The 11,761-nt window shown below is 29.9% G+C and overlaps 1 protein-coding gene and 1 pseudogene across 7 annotated transcripts; both read left to right on the forward strand.

Moving 5' to 3' along the window:
* Positions 1-11,761, forward strand: part of LOC107858131 — a 36,012-nt pseudogene that overhangs the window by 19,263 nt on the left and 4,988 nt on the right.
* LOC107859308 (GDSL esterase/lipase At1g28580) lies at positions 1,442-11,747 on the forward strand. Of its 7 annotated transcripts, XM_047406887.1 has the most exons (7): positions 1,442-1,945; positions 2,215-2,442; positions 7,758-7,906; positions 7,999-8,275; positions 9,333-9,518; positions 9,971-10,016; positions 11,211-11,747. In XM_047406887.1, the coding sequence occupies exons 1-7, from the start codon at positions 1,669-1,671 to the stop codon at positions 11,254-11,256; spliced, it is 1,209 nt and encodes a 402-aa protein (XP_047262843.1). In that variant the 5' UTR covers positions 1,442-1,668; the 3' UTR covers positions 11,257-11,747. The 7 variants fall into 7 exon arrangements, with proteins under 7 accessions (XP_047262843.1, XP_047262845.1, XP_047262842.1 ...); XM_047406889.1 differs by lacking the exon at positions 9,333-9,518; XM_047406886.1 differs by lacking the exon at positions 11,211-11,747 and having other exon boundaries at positions 9,971-10,104.

The raw sequence follows: 11,761 nt of genomic DNA on the forward strand, positions 1-11,761 counted from the left end.
ATATATATATATATATATATATATATATATATATATATATCTTAGATTTGTGCACAGAGAAATATAACGTGTTTTTTTTTTTCAGCTTACTTAAATGTCAGAACCTTTGTACCAAGATGAAAGGAGTAACAGTTCATCTCGTAGATATGTAATTTGGTTCAATGTACAAAATGGACGACTGATGCTTGCATTGATGAATAATGACAACTGTTTGTTAGTTGTGATAAAAACTCGACTCCAATCACTACTGTTCTCCTTCAACTGAATCAAATGTTTCAACTCATTCACAAGAAAAAAACTGTTTAATCTCGCTTATGTGAAGGTAGATTAGAGCATCAAATCGATTGGGGAATGGAAGGATGGTCGGCTTGTATGTAATTGGACAATCTCCATTTATACTTCAGGTGACTCATGATCCCCATTCAATAAGGCCAGTGCTAGAGACCAGGTAAATTCGTCATCCTCTTGCAAAAAAGTGTAAATATGTTCAGTCACTAAGTATTACTAGTACTAGCTACTACCTCAACTATTTGAATTGAACATATCCTTGTTGGGACTAGGGATGTAACACGAAGTATATTGAATGCATAAGTTAGGGTGATACAGTAGTTAAATAAAGACGAAATATTGTGGATCTCGTCCTCTTCTACTAAATCTGGTATATCATTGACCTTACTGTGGTTTGATGTGAGAACCTTGAAACATAATTTAGATATTTACCATCATAATTGATTGATTATGGTGAATATATCATAATGTGTATTGACGAATGAAATTGTTGATTGGTCTTCTACGAAAACGAAAAGGATAGAAAAACGGGGCCCCATATTTTTGCGTTTTGTAACTTTTAAAAAAAAAAAAAAAAAAGGAAGAGGTAAGATTAGCACAGGGTAGTTTACCAGTAGAAAAGAAATTCAAAGTTGTTTGATTACTTTTCCTAAATATTAACATTTCCTTTCTTCACCAACAAGATTTTCTTCTCTCGTGCTTCTTTTTAAGTACTCCCTCCGTCCAATCCCACTTTACGTGTCTTGATCCGACACGAAATTTAAAAAATAATAAAAGACTTGATGATGTTTACACTATTGTCCTTGTAAAAAATGTACTATTACTATCTTTAATTAAGTGAGACCAATAAAAATAAAAGTGAAATTGTGTTTTAAAATAGTTACCAAATAAAAAAAGATGATACTCGTTTTTGGACAGACCAAAAAAAATGGCAACAAATAAAATGAAACAAAAGGATACAATTATTCCTTCTGTACCGTTTAACTGACGCTAAGTACAAATGTTCCAAACTAAATTATGCAACTATTTCCGACACTAACTAAATACTTCTTTTTGATATTACTTATTTTTTAAAACAAAATGTAATAATAAAAATAACTTAGTAAATTATATCTTATATTTATATAATTTTTTAAGTGAATGGGATCGGAAATAAAGTTAAGCAACTGTTAAAATGAAACGGAGGAGGAAGTATCTTAAGAGATAAATCCCTGGTTTTCCAGGACCGCCCATTGTTATTATTGTTACAGGAACCTAGTTACGTTGACAGACCTTACGTAGTTGGTCACATAGTTAGTAGCTTATTAGTTGGCATAAATTTCATCATTATTTATATAAGAGTATATAAGAATAAGCCTTTTCTGCTTGGGATTTGTCGTCATGGCTGCTTCTTCTTCTTCTCTAAAATTGAATACTTGGAGCACTGCAGCAATTGCCTTCTTCCTTTTGGTCATAAACCATAACTTCCAAATCATTGAGGGATGCTTCAACTCCATAATTAGTTTCGGCGATTCACTAGCTGACACTGGAAATGGGCTTCATCTCTCTCTAAACAAAATTCATCCTCCCCATTTCGCCAGGCAACCTTATGGTGAAACCTTCTTTCATCATCCCACCGGTCGCTTTTCCGATGGCCGTCTTGTTATTGATTTTATTGGTACGTACATACGCATATACAAATTTTAAGCCATAGCTATAATTGTTTTCCTCCTTATAGATTTTGAAGTTGTGTGTTACGTTTAATGTTCAGTTCTTCACATAGCTATTGTGTTTTGCAAAATTGTGCTCTCCAATTTGTCGGTATGATCGCGCTAAGTGCCCTGTTGATATATGATTTGTTTATCTCCTTTTTGTCACATGTATACCAAAAATTCACCATTTCTTTTTCCTAGTTGTTTTTCTGATGAGTTGTTGTTGGATTTGTAGCTGAGAGTTTAGGGCTCCCATTAGTGCCAGCATATTTGGGAAGCAATATTGATGAAAGGAACAATGTAAAATTCAGGCAAGGTGTGAATTTTGCAGTAGGAGGGGCAACAGCACTTGACTCTGCCTACTTGTTGGACAAGGGAGTAAGAGCCCCTAACAATGTGTCTTTGGGGACTCAACTCGGTTGGTTCAAACAAATGATGTCTACTTTTTGCAAATTACCTTCAGGTACTGTTAGAATTTTCACTTGCCTGCTTTGATTTGTAAGAAGATCATGGGTGATCGGTTCCTATATCACGTTTCACTTTGTAAGTAATAATTGCGGACAAAATATACAAATTCTTATTCCCAAACAAGAGATTCGCGTAGCCGGTTGAATTCACTATTTTCTTTTTCATGCCGGATACATGTATAATAGGGAAAATATTCAATTACCCTGAACTATAACCAAAAAGGCTATATCATACGTCAATTTAAAGGGGGTCCTATTACCCCTGAACTAATTAAAAGTAGAATTTTCACCCTCTGGGTGTCTGTGGCACACACGTGTGCCTACGTGGACACTTCAGTGCGTTGTGCTACGTATGTGCCACATAGGCACTAAGGGGGTGAAAATTTCGTTTTTATTTAGTTCAGAGGATAATAGGACACCTTTTAAACTGAGGTGTGGCAAAACTCTTTTGAGTATATTTAGGGGGGGTAAGTGGGTATTATGAAATATACATATATTATAAATTCAACGGTTATTTTAAGTTAGGCAGAATAAATATCCTTCAATTTGAGGCAGAATAAATATTTGACACTATCTTTCACTTTAACACCTTAAATGGACAGTGTTCGCTTTTAACACCTTAAGCAGTCATCAAGTGTGTCACTTTGACACGTTTGATGACTTGACACATTGTGTATGTTGCACACATTTTGAGCACGTGAACAGCTTAAAAATTACTAATTTTTATTTGTCTTTTTCTTTTTCTTCCTTTTAATTTCCTTCAACACTTTTCTCCATTTTAATCCACCAACCACTCACACAATCATGGCTTCTTCCTTAATGATAGTTAAAAATAGTAGAAAATTAATCTACCATCAACTTCTTCTTCCAATATCTATAAATTCATAATTTTCAATAACTCATTTTAACTCAATTTTAAGCCCTTCAATGGTGAAAAGTTTTGAGATAGATTTTAGAGTTAATATGAAAGAATGAATAATGTCAAATACAATTCGATTGTGAAAATTTTCTCTAATTGTGAAATCTCAATAATTTTTTAACAAATTTTGTTTGGGATGAATTCTTAACAATTTTTTTTTTGAAAAGATGATTGTGTGTTCGGAGGTAATTGAAGAGATGATTGTGATTGGGGGGGGTTGGAGGGTGGCCAGAGGAGGTAAAATGGCAGTGAGAATCGGAGAAGACGGCTGAAGGGTGGGGAAGCGGGCGGGGTGGGGTGGGCGGGAGAAGACAGATTTGGTGAGGATGGGGTAGTTATAGTTTCTTTTTATCTCTTTATTTTAATTAAATTTAGTTATTTAAAAATTAATTTAGAGAGAAATGATAAATATCCACGTTTTATTCGTCACTTTTTATGTCATTGGCGCTGTAACACACGCACATAATATTTTTTTTTACTAATTATGAAAAAAGTGCTAAAATGATATACTTGAAGACTGTTTTAGATGCAAAAAATGAACACCGTCCACTTGAAGAGTAAAAGTGAAAGATGATGTCAAGTTGAGGGATCTGTCGATGTATTCCGCCTTTTAAGTTATACTTTGAGTGGACAACTATTTAAGTTAATTCTTAATTAATTTTAACAGATAAATATTAAGGGAAAAGGACATTGTGTAGCAGAAGAAAAAAATTTCATTTTATGGTCATTGGGTCATTTGACCATTTTTAGCTCTTTCCTTAGGCCATTCGGTGGGGGGAGGGACACTCTATAACACTTTTTAAAATAAATAGCCTAAGTTTGAAAACTTTTCAAAAAATGGTCAGTCGGATATACTATTTTCACTTTATAGTCATTTCCTAATTTGGATCATTTTGACCTACGTAGTTCATATACAGTCCATATACAATACTGTACAGTATATATACAATAGTGATACAGTGTTCAACTCGGGCAATTCGCCATTTTAAAAATATTTTAATATTTTTTGCTATAAATTTTTTAATTGATTAAATATTTATTTTTTTATTGTCTAGAAATAATAATTAAATTATATAAAAATGCTATAATTGTAAAATAGAATATGTATCTATATAAGATATATGTATAGAAATTATATAGTTCTATCAAATATGTATAAAATATATATAAAAATCTATAGAAAGTTTATGAAAATTATATAATTATTGTATAAAACGTGTAAAAAAAGTATAATTATTATATAAATTGTGTATCAAAACTGTATAATTTTCGTATAGAATATTTATATGTATAAGATATGTCTAGAAACTATATAGAAGGTGTGTAGAAACGGTATAAAACAAGTCAATAAATTGAAATGGCTAGAAAGTCAAGTTTAAATTCTATGATTATTTTCATAAAAATAATTTAATTTGAAGTGTTGTTTCTGTTCTTCCGGACCCATGCTCTCACTACCAGAGAGTGTTTTTGCATCAGAAATCATGAAAAAGTTGTGTTATGAAAAGTGACTTTTTCAGGTGAATCAATGAGAAATTTATGTTATAAAATGTGATTTTATTATCTGGAATCAATATAAAATTAGTGTTATAAAATATGATTTTTTCACCTATATTCCACCTAACTTAGCTCGCCGGAAAAATATATGGACATGAAAATACTGAAAATTAAGCTTTCTAATTTATTCATGCAAAAACACTACTATATTTTCTTTTCTCACAGTTTCAATTAAAATATCTGTGAAAATGGTTATTAAACATTTTTCATCGGGAAATTTCAAAGGTGAAATAGTGAATCTTTCCTCGTGTCCTGCACCATAAGTATGAATAATATTGTTAGTGACAATGTCGAAAATATCATCCAATATCAACAAATGTTATATATATATTTGGCATGACATAAAATGTTCACCATTTAGTAATGATTGGAGGTGTTTGCTCTTTTAATTTCATTTCTTTCATCAGCTAATTGTGACAGATTACTTACCTACCGTGAGTGAATGTAAAAGAGAGAAAAGTTGTCGCATATTTTTTCAAAGACTGACATTTACAAGAATGTACCTAACATGTTTGAAAACATATCGAGGATGACGGCGACGGATGGTGTCGTTTTTAAGTTTGTTGAGATAATAGAAGCTGAATGGCAATGAAAATAGCTATAATTAATATTTTCTCCCATTTTAATTTATATGACATATTTTTTCTAGTCAGTTCATACAAGAATGATGCATATGCATTTAGTAATATTTTAGCTTTAAAATATTCATTTTACCCTTAATAAAATGATTCATAGTGAATTAGTCATACATATATTTTGACTTATTTTAAAATACAAGCTTCAAAAGTATTTCGTTCTTTCTTAAATTCCTTGTCGAGTAAACTACCTCACATAAATTGAATAAAAGGAATATAATGCCTATCAATCAATGGGGTGGCTCAAATTAAATAGGAGACTCTAAACTCAAAAATAATAATTTTATATATAGTCTTATTTGGTCAATTCTTGTAAATTTTTGAGATGAAAAGTTGCTAATAATGTTTTTTATGATCGATTTCTACTAACACAATTAGGGGTAGGCTGTGCAAAAATTGAATCGACTGATAAATCGAACTGATAAAAATGTTATTGGGTTATTGGGTTAACGGCTTTTTATTAGTTTTATAAAAAATTTTATTGGGTAAACTGTTCGATATCGGTTTTAGCTTATTGAGTTATCGGTTAAACCGATAACCCAATAAGGATAAACTAAGTTATTGTTTTACCCCTATTTATGTTATATATTTAAATATCTCTTTCTTTATCTCTCTCTCTCTCTATATATATATAAAGAGAGATATATATGTGTATGTATATAGATTATATGCACTATTAATTTATAATTCAGTGATTCACAAAGTATTAACCTATTCAGGGCAACAAAGGCACAATATAAAGTTCGTCTATTATCGTACTAAAAAGCTTGAAACATTTATAGCTTCCAACAATTAAGATTCAATTTTTTTCCTAACTAACATTCAATTCAAGTTTGAAGATTCTTGTAAACTAAAATGCATTGCGTAGGTTTTGGCGGTAATTAAAATTTCATTTTTTATGTTAGTTGTTATTATTTCTATTTTATAAGTATTATCTTATTGGTTAAACCGAATCGTTAAGGACCAAAAACTGATAAGAAAATGTCTTATTGGTTGGTTATTGGTTTTACATATTTAAAAATCAAAAATCTATAAATCGAACCAATAACACGTAAAATCAAACCGAACCGACCGATGCACACCCCTAGTTAGGGGTCATTTAGTAAGTGATTAGAATTATGAAAGTATTAGTAATGCAGATATTAACTATTTCATCTTCTACTCCACATAAGATAATAAATCAATTTTCTCATAATTTATGCATATATTAGTTATATGGGATTCTAAATTAAAAAACTCAAATGTCTGTATTAATTTTATATATGATTACTTACTTCCTAACTAGCTAACCTTGTATAACTTACACAAATAATAATTACATGAATAAATTGTCTTTCTAATACCAACCACACGACCCCTTATTTTTTAAAAAAAAACGAGGCACCCAAATTTCGGGGACTAAGGCAACAACCTTTTTTGTTAAGCTTTGGAGTGGGCGCTGTTGGCATCAATGAGGATTAGCTCATGGGTTATTGTCAAACAACAAAACTTTGGGCTTAATTACTCATAATTAATGTTAAACAAGAAGAACAATTTATTGATTGCACAAGTCAACACCAAAAAATAAAAAGGGGAAAAGGATAAAAAAGAATATCAGTTGCGGTTTCAATTTTGTCCAATTTCCAATAATTTAAGGGCAAACTTAACTTTTTCTTTCTTTATTTGGAGGAATCATTAGTTAGAAGGATATTTCTGAAAAACTTGGTAAATTGAAGGACATTTTTTAGCCAGTTAACTAATATTCCTCCGTCCCATATTACTCGTTTCAAATTGGGATGATATATCTATTAAAAAAATAATAAATAACATGGCTAGTTTATCATAGTATTTCTATTAAATGATGTTTACATTTTAATTTAAAGAAAAAGTAATTAATGCAAAGGGTAAAATGTGAAAAAAAAAATTGTATTGTCTTGATAAGTAAAAAAGGACAAGTAAAATGGGACACCAGATTAGGAAATTTGGAACTGATAAAATAGGACGGAGGGAGTAATTATAACATATTTAAGTCGAAAACACAACGTAAAATAACGTGAAATGAATATCTCCGGCCCATTTTTCAAAAAAAAAAAAAAAAGAGTTTAGAATGCATAGGTAAATGTCAAAAACACTTGCAAATGTATTTCTATAAGTTTTTTTTTTAAAAAAAAACAAACATTGTCCATCAGCAACTCTTTTTAAATTTATGATGGCACATATATAGAATGCAAGGAATTTGTACAGAAGTCATTAGTACTAGTGGGAGAAATTGGAGGCAATGATTTCAACCATGCTTTTCTTGCAAATAGCACTAAGGAAGAGGTTGAATCATATGTTCCAGCAGTCATTAGCACAATTAGCTCAGCTATAAAGGTAAAAAATAATAGTATCAAAACACTTCATGTACATTGCTTCAAAATTATAAACCATATGCTAAGAAAATTAATTATTAATTTATGATGTAGGAATTAATGGAGTTAGGCGCAAGCACATTGTTAATTCCAGGGGATTTGCCAATTGGATGCTCAACAGCTTATCTCACAAAATTTATGCACTCAGATAAGGAACACTATGATCCTAAGACTGGTTGTATTAATTGGCTAAACAAATTCTCTCAGCAATACAATGAGCTTCTTCAGAAGGAACTTCATTTTCTTAGAGAGCTCTATCCTTCTGCTACAATTATCTATGCTGACTACTACAATGCAGCCATGCAATTTTATACCTCTCCAAAGAGCCATGGTAAATATTACTATTAATTTCAGTTCTTTATTACACCCCCTGTTTACTTGGTATGAAATTTAAGGAAATAAGTAAGATTTATGAGTTCGGTTATCTCAAAACGAAGATGTGTTTAGTTTCTCAAAATGCCTTTGAATATAATCTTGTGGTCTTAAACGAATTGGAAACGAAATGTTGGAATCAAAATGTTACTATTCCCTCCGTCCCAAATTAAAAAAATAATTAATAACATGCTTAGTTTATCATAGTACCCTATTAAATGATGTTTACAATTTAATTTGAAAAAAAAATTAATGCAAAGGTAAAACATGAAAAAAAAATTGTCTTGTCTTAATTAATGAAAAAAAATAAGTAAAATGAGAAATTAAATTAAAAAATTTGGGACGAGTAATTTGAACTGGAGGGAGTATATTTGAAAAATGACATTCTTTTAAATAGTTTAAAAGGAAAAGTAAGAAACATAAACTAAAATAAAGGGAGTGTGTGTGTATATCAACTATTCCAAATAATTTTTTTTTTTTTTTTTTTTTTTTTTTTTTTTTTGAGCTTGAAACGACAAAAAAGTTGACAGACTTTTCACTTTAGGTACTAGTAATACTCTTCATAAACAGGGATTTTCACATATCTATCTATTTTTACAGAGATAAGCTGAGTTATGGTAAAAATTGTTATGACATACTTTAATTTTACATGAATTTTATTACCCATAAACTTAATTTTAACGCATTTCTAATTTTTTTATGCTGATGTGATGGTACCTTTATTACATAAAAATGGAAGTCACATCAGCTAAAAAGGTGTTATGTCAGCTAAAAAGATTGATAAGAATATGCTAAAATTTAGATCGAAAATAATAGAAACCCTGTGAAGTTGAAATGGTCGTAGCAAATTTGATCATATTTCAGTGGTAGTAGATGTTTTACTCATTTTTATATGAAAAGAATCACACATATATTAAAGTGAAGCAACTAAAATTTCCACTGCTAATTAAAATTTGTTGGAAATTATAGAATATGACGCGTACTTATCGTATGATTTACAAAACTAATTACAACAGGGTTTAGAAAAGGAGGTTTAGTTGCATGTTGTGGAGCAGGAGGGCCATACAACTTCAAATTTTCGGCAGTATGTGGGGATCCACTAGCCAGAAATATTTGCAGTGACACTTCAATGTATGCTAGTTGGGACGGAATGCATTTTACAGAAGCTGCATATAAATTGATAGCAACTGGTCTTTTACAAGGCACTTTCACTTTTCCTTCCCTCCCTAAAATATGTAATCTTTTGAATCCAAATGTAAACCCTTTTCATGACTCTTAAGCATCACTAGTATCATCATATCTAAATACTAGAGTCGTAATACTTTGCTTTTATTTGTATTGATATTTAAAATTAATATAAGTATGATTTGTATTTTTATTGCTAAATTGAAGAACAAAAAATCAAAAATACATGAAAATATTGCTCCAAGTAGGGGTGGATTTAGTGTCATTATGGTGCACGTGTACTTCAAGGTCTTTCCGTCAAACTATCTTTTATATACATAACTCATAAAATTGATCTAATATTTATTTGTTGACATCGATGTTAAAAAATATGGTGGACTTGATTAAATGATGTTGTACCCAAAGAAATATACAGTGTTCAAATCCCACCTAATACCTTCTTTTCTTTTTTTTTATCTCCTTTCTCTAGGTGGTGCACCCTATTTTCTCCTTGTGACAGGAAGCATCAATGTCAGGTACTCCCTTCGTATTATTTTACTTATTCCAAATTTTTTATTTTATTTATCATTTTTCACAAATTAAGAAGAAGCAAAAAAAAATAAATTTATGTTTTATTCTTTGTATTAATTATTTTTTTTTAAATTAAATTTTAAACATCATTTAATAGAAATATTATATTAAACTAGTCATGTTATAAATTAATTTTCTTAATTAATGTACCAAGTTAATTTGAGACATGTAAAATGAAACGGAAAATACCATTCAAGGTTCGCTGAGACAAAGCATGGATCTCATTGTCTTTATGCCCAGTTAATCCTAAAACCATCCAAGGTTTGCCAAGGCAAAGCATTGATCTCAAAATCATCACTGCCTCTTCAAATTCATCTTTAAAAGATAAGTACACCTTCCGTCTCGAATTATCCGTCTGAAATTGAGATAATATATCGATTAAAAAAAATAACATAATTAATTTATTATAATATTTTTATTAAATGATATTTATATTTTAATTTAAAATAAAAAAATAATTAATATTAAGAATAAAACATAAAAAAAGTTTTCTTCTTAATAAAAATAACTAAAATAAAAAATTAAATTAAAAAATTTGAGATAAATAATTTAAAACGGGGGAATATCAAAGAGTCAATGTGTGTTGATTTCTAGACGAGTAGAGGAAAATTGAAAGAAAAGGAATGAAGACAAAAAGGTCACCAAGTCAACTCTTCGGTGGTTGTCTCTTGTAGCGACGTGGCATTGATCTAACCTTGGTACAACACGTCATCAAAAAATGGAATAAGCGAGTTGAAACGTAAGTACCAAAATACCCAAAAAAAAAAAAACAATGTTATTTCAAAAGTACCCTTCTTTGTACTATCAAACCTTTCACTTATTACATGCACTACGTCCAAATTTTGCGGGTACTTTAGAAAGCTCTCCTTTTGGGTTGTAATTTAATTCCTAAATAAATATATGTTTAAGTCTTCACAATATTATGATCATAATTTTTCTAATACCATATTTTTAAGTTTAAATATAGTTAAGGACGGATCTATATTATTTTTTAAAGTATTTCGACATTTAATAAATTCAATGCGAAATAAATAGAATTATATAGAAAATATATATATAAAAAATAGGTATAAAAGATATAAAAGTACCCATTAATACAAAAATTAATTTGGTGCACTGACATTTAGATTAATCTTAAGGTTCTCCATTGGAAGGAGCATCCCAGTTCAAACCTCATTGAGGTAATATTTTACTTTTTTCTAATTTTTCAATTTTTTAATCACCCACGAGGCAGTATTTTACTTTTTTTTAGCTTTTTAATTTTTTAAGCACCCACAATTCTTAAATCTTGAATCCGCCACTGAATATAGTAATCAATACTAACTTGAAAGGAGAAAAAAATTTAATTAAAAATAAGTTGATACAATTATTTTAATTTTTTTAGAAATGGAGTAATTTATTAAAGAATATGCTAAAATTAAATGGAACAACTCATTTAGAAATAAAAGTTGATACTTCCTCCGTCTAATTTATGTGTCGTTATTTTTCTTTTAGTCAATTTGTCAGGAAAATAGTCCTTGGTCGTGTCAGAACTCAGATTTAATTGCAGCCAGTCGTACTTGTTGAGTATTTCTCCCATTCCAACTTATACGCAATATTTAGGGGTGTACAGACCAAACCGTCAAGTCAAACCAAATCGAAGAACCAAACCAAACTGAGGAAAAAAAATGATTTATGATTTGGTTTGGTT

The sequence above is a fragment of the Capsicum annuum genome, chromosome 2, assembly GCF_002878395.1.
Source record: "Capsicum annuum cultivar UCD-10X-F1 chromosome 2, UCD10Xv1.1, whole genome shotgun sequence".
In the NCBI taxonomy this organism is placed as follows: Eukaryota; Viridiplantae; Streptophyta; class Magnoliopsida; order Solanales; family Solanaceae; genus Capsicum; species Capsicum annuum.

Coding starts and splice junctions, on each gene's coding strand:
- LOC107859308 (XM_047406886.1), top strand. CDS start 1,669: ATGGCTGCTTCTTCTTCTTCTCTAAAATTGAATACTTGGAGCACTGCA. Junction 7,907..7,998: donor CAATTAGCTCAGCTATAAAG/GTAAAAAATAAT, acceptor TTTATGATGTAG/GAATTAATGGAGTTAGGCGC. Junction 8,276..9,332: donor TACCTCTCCAAAGAGCCATG/GTAAATATTACT, acceptor TAATTACAACAG/GGTTTAGAAAAGGAGGTTTA.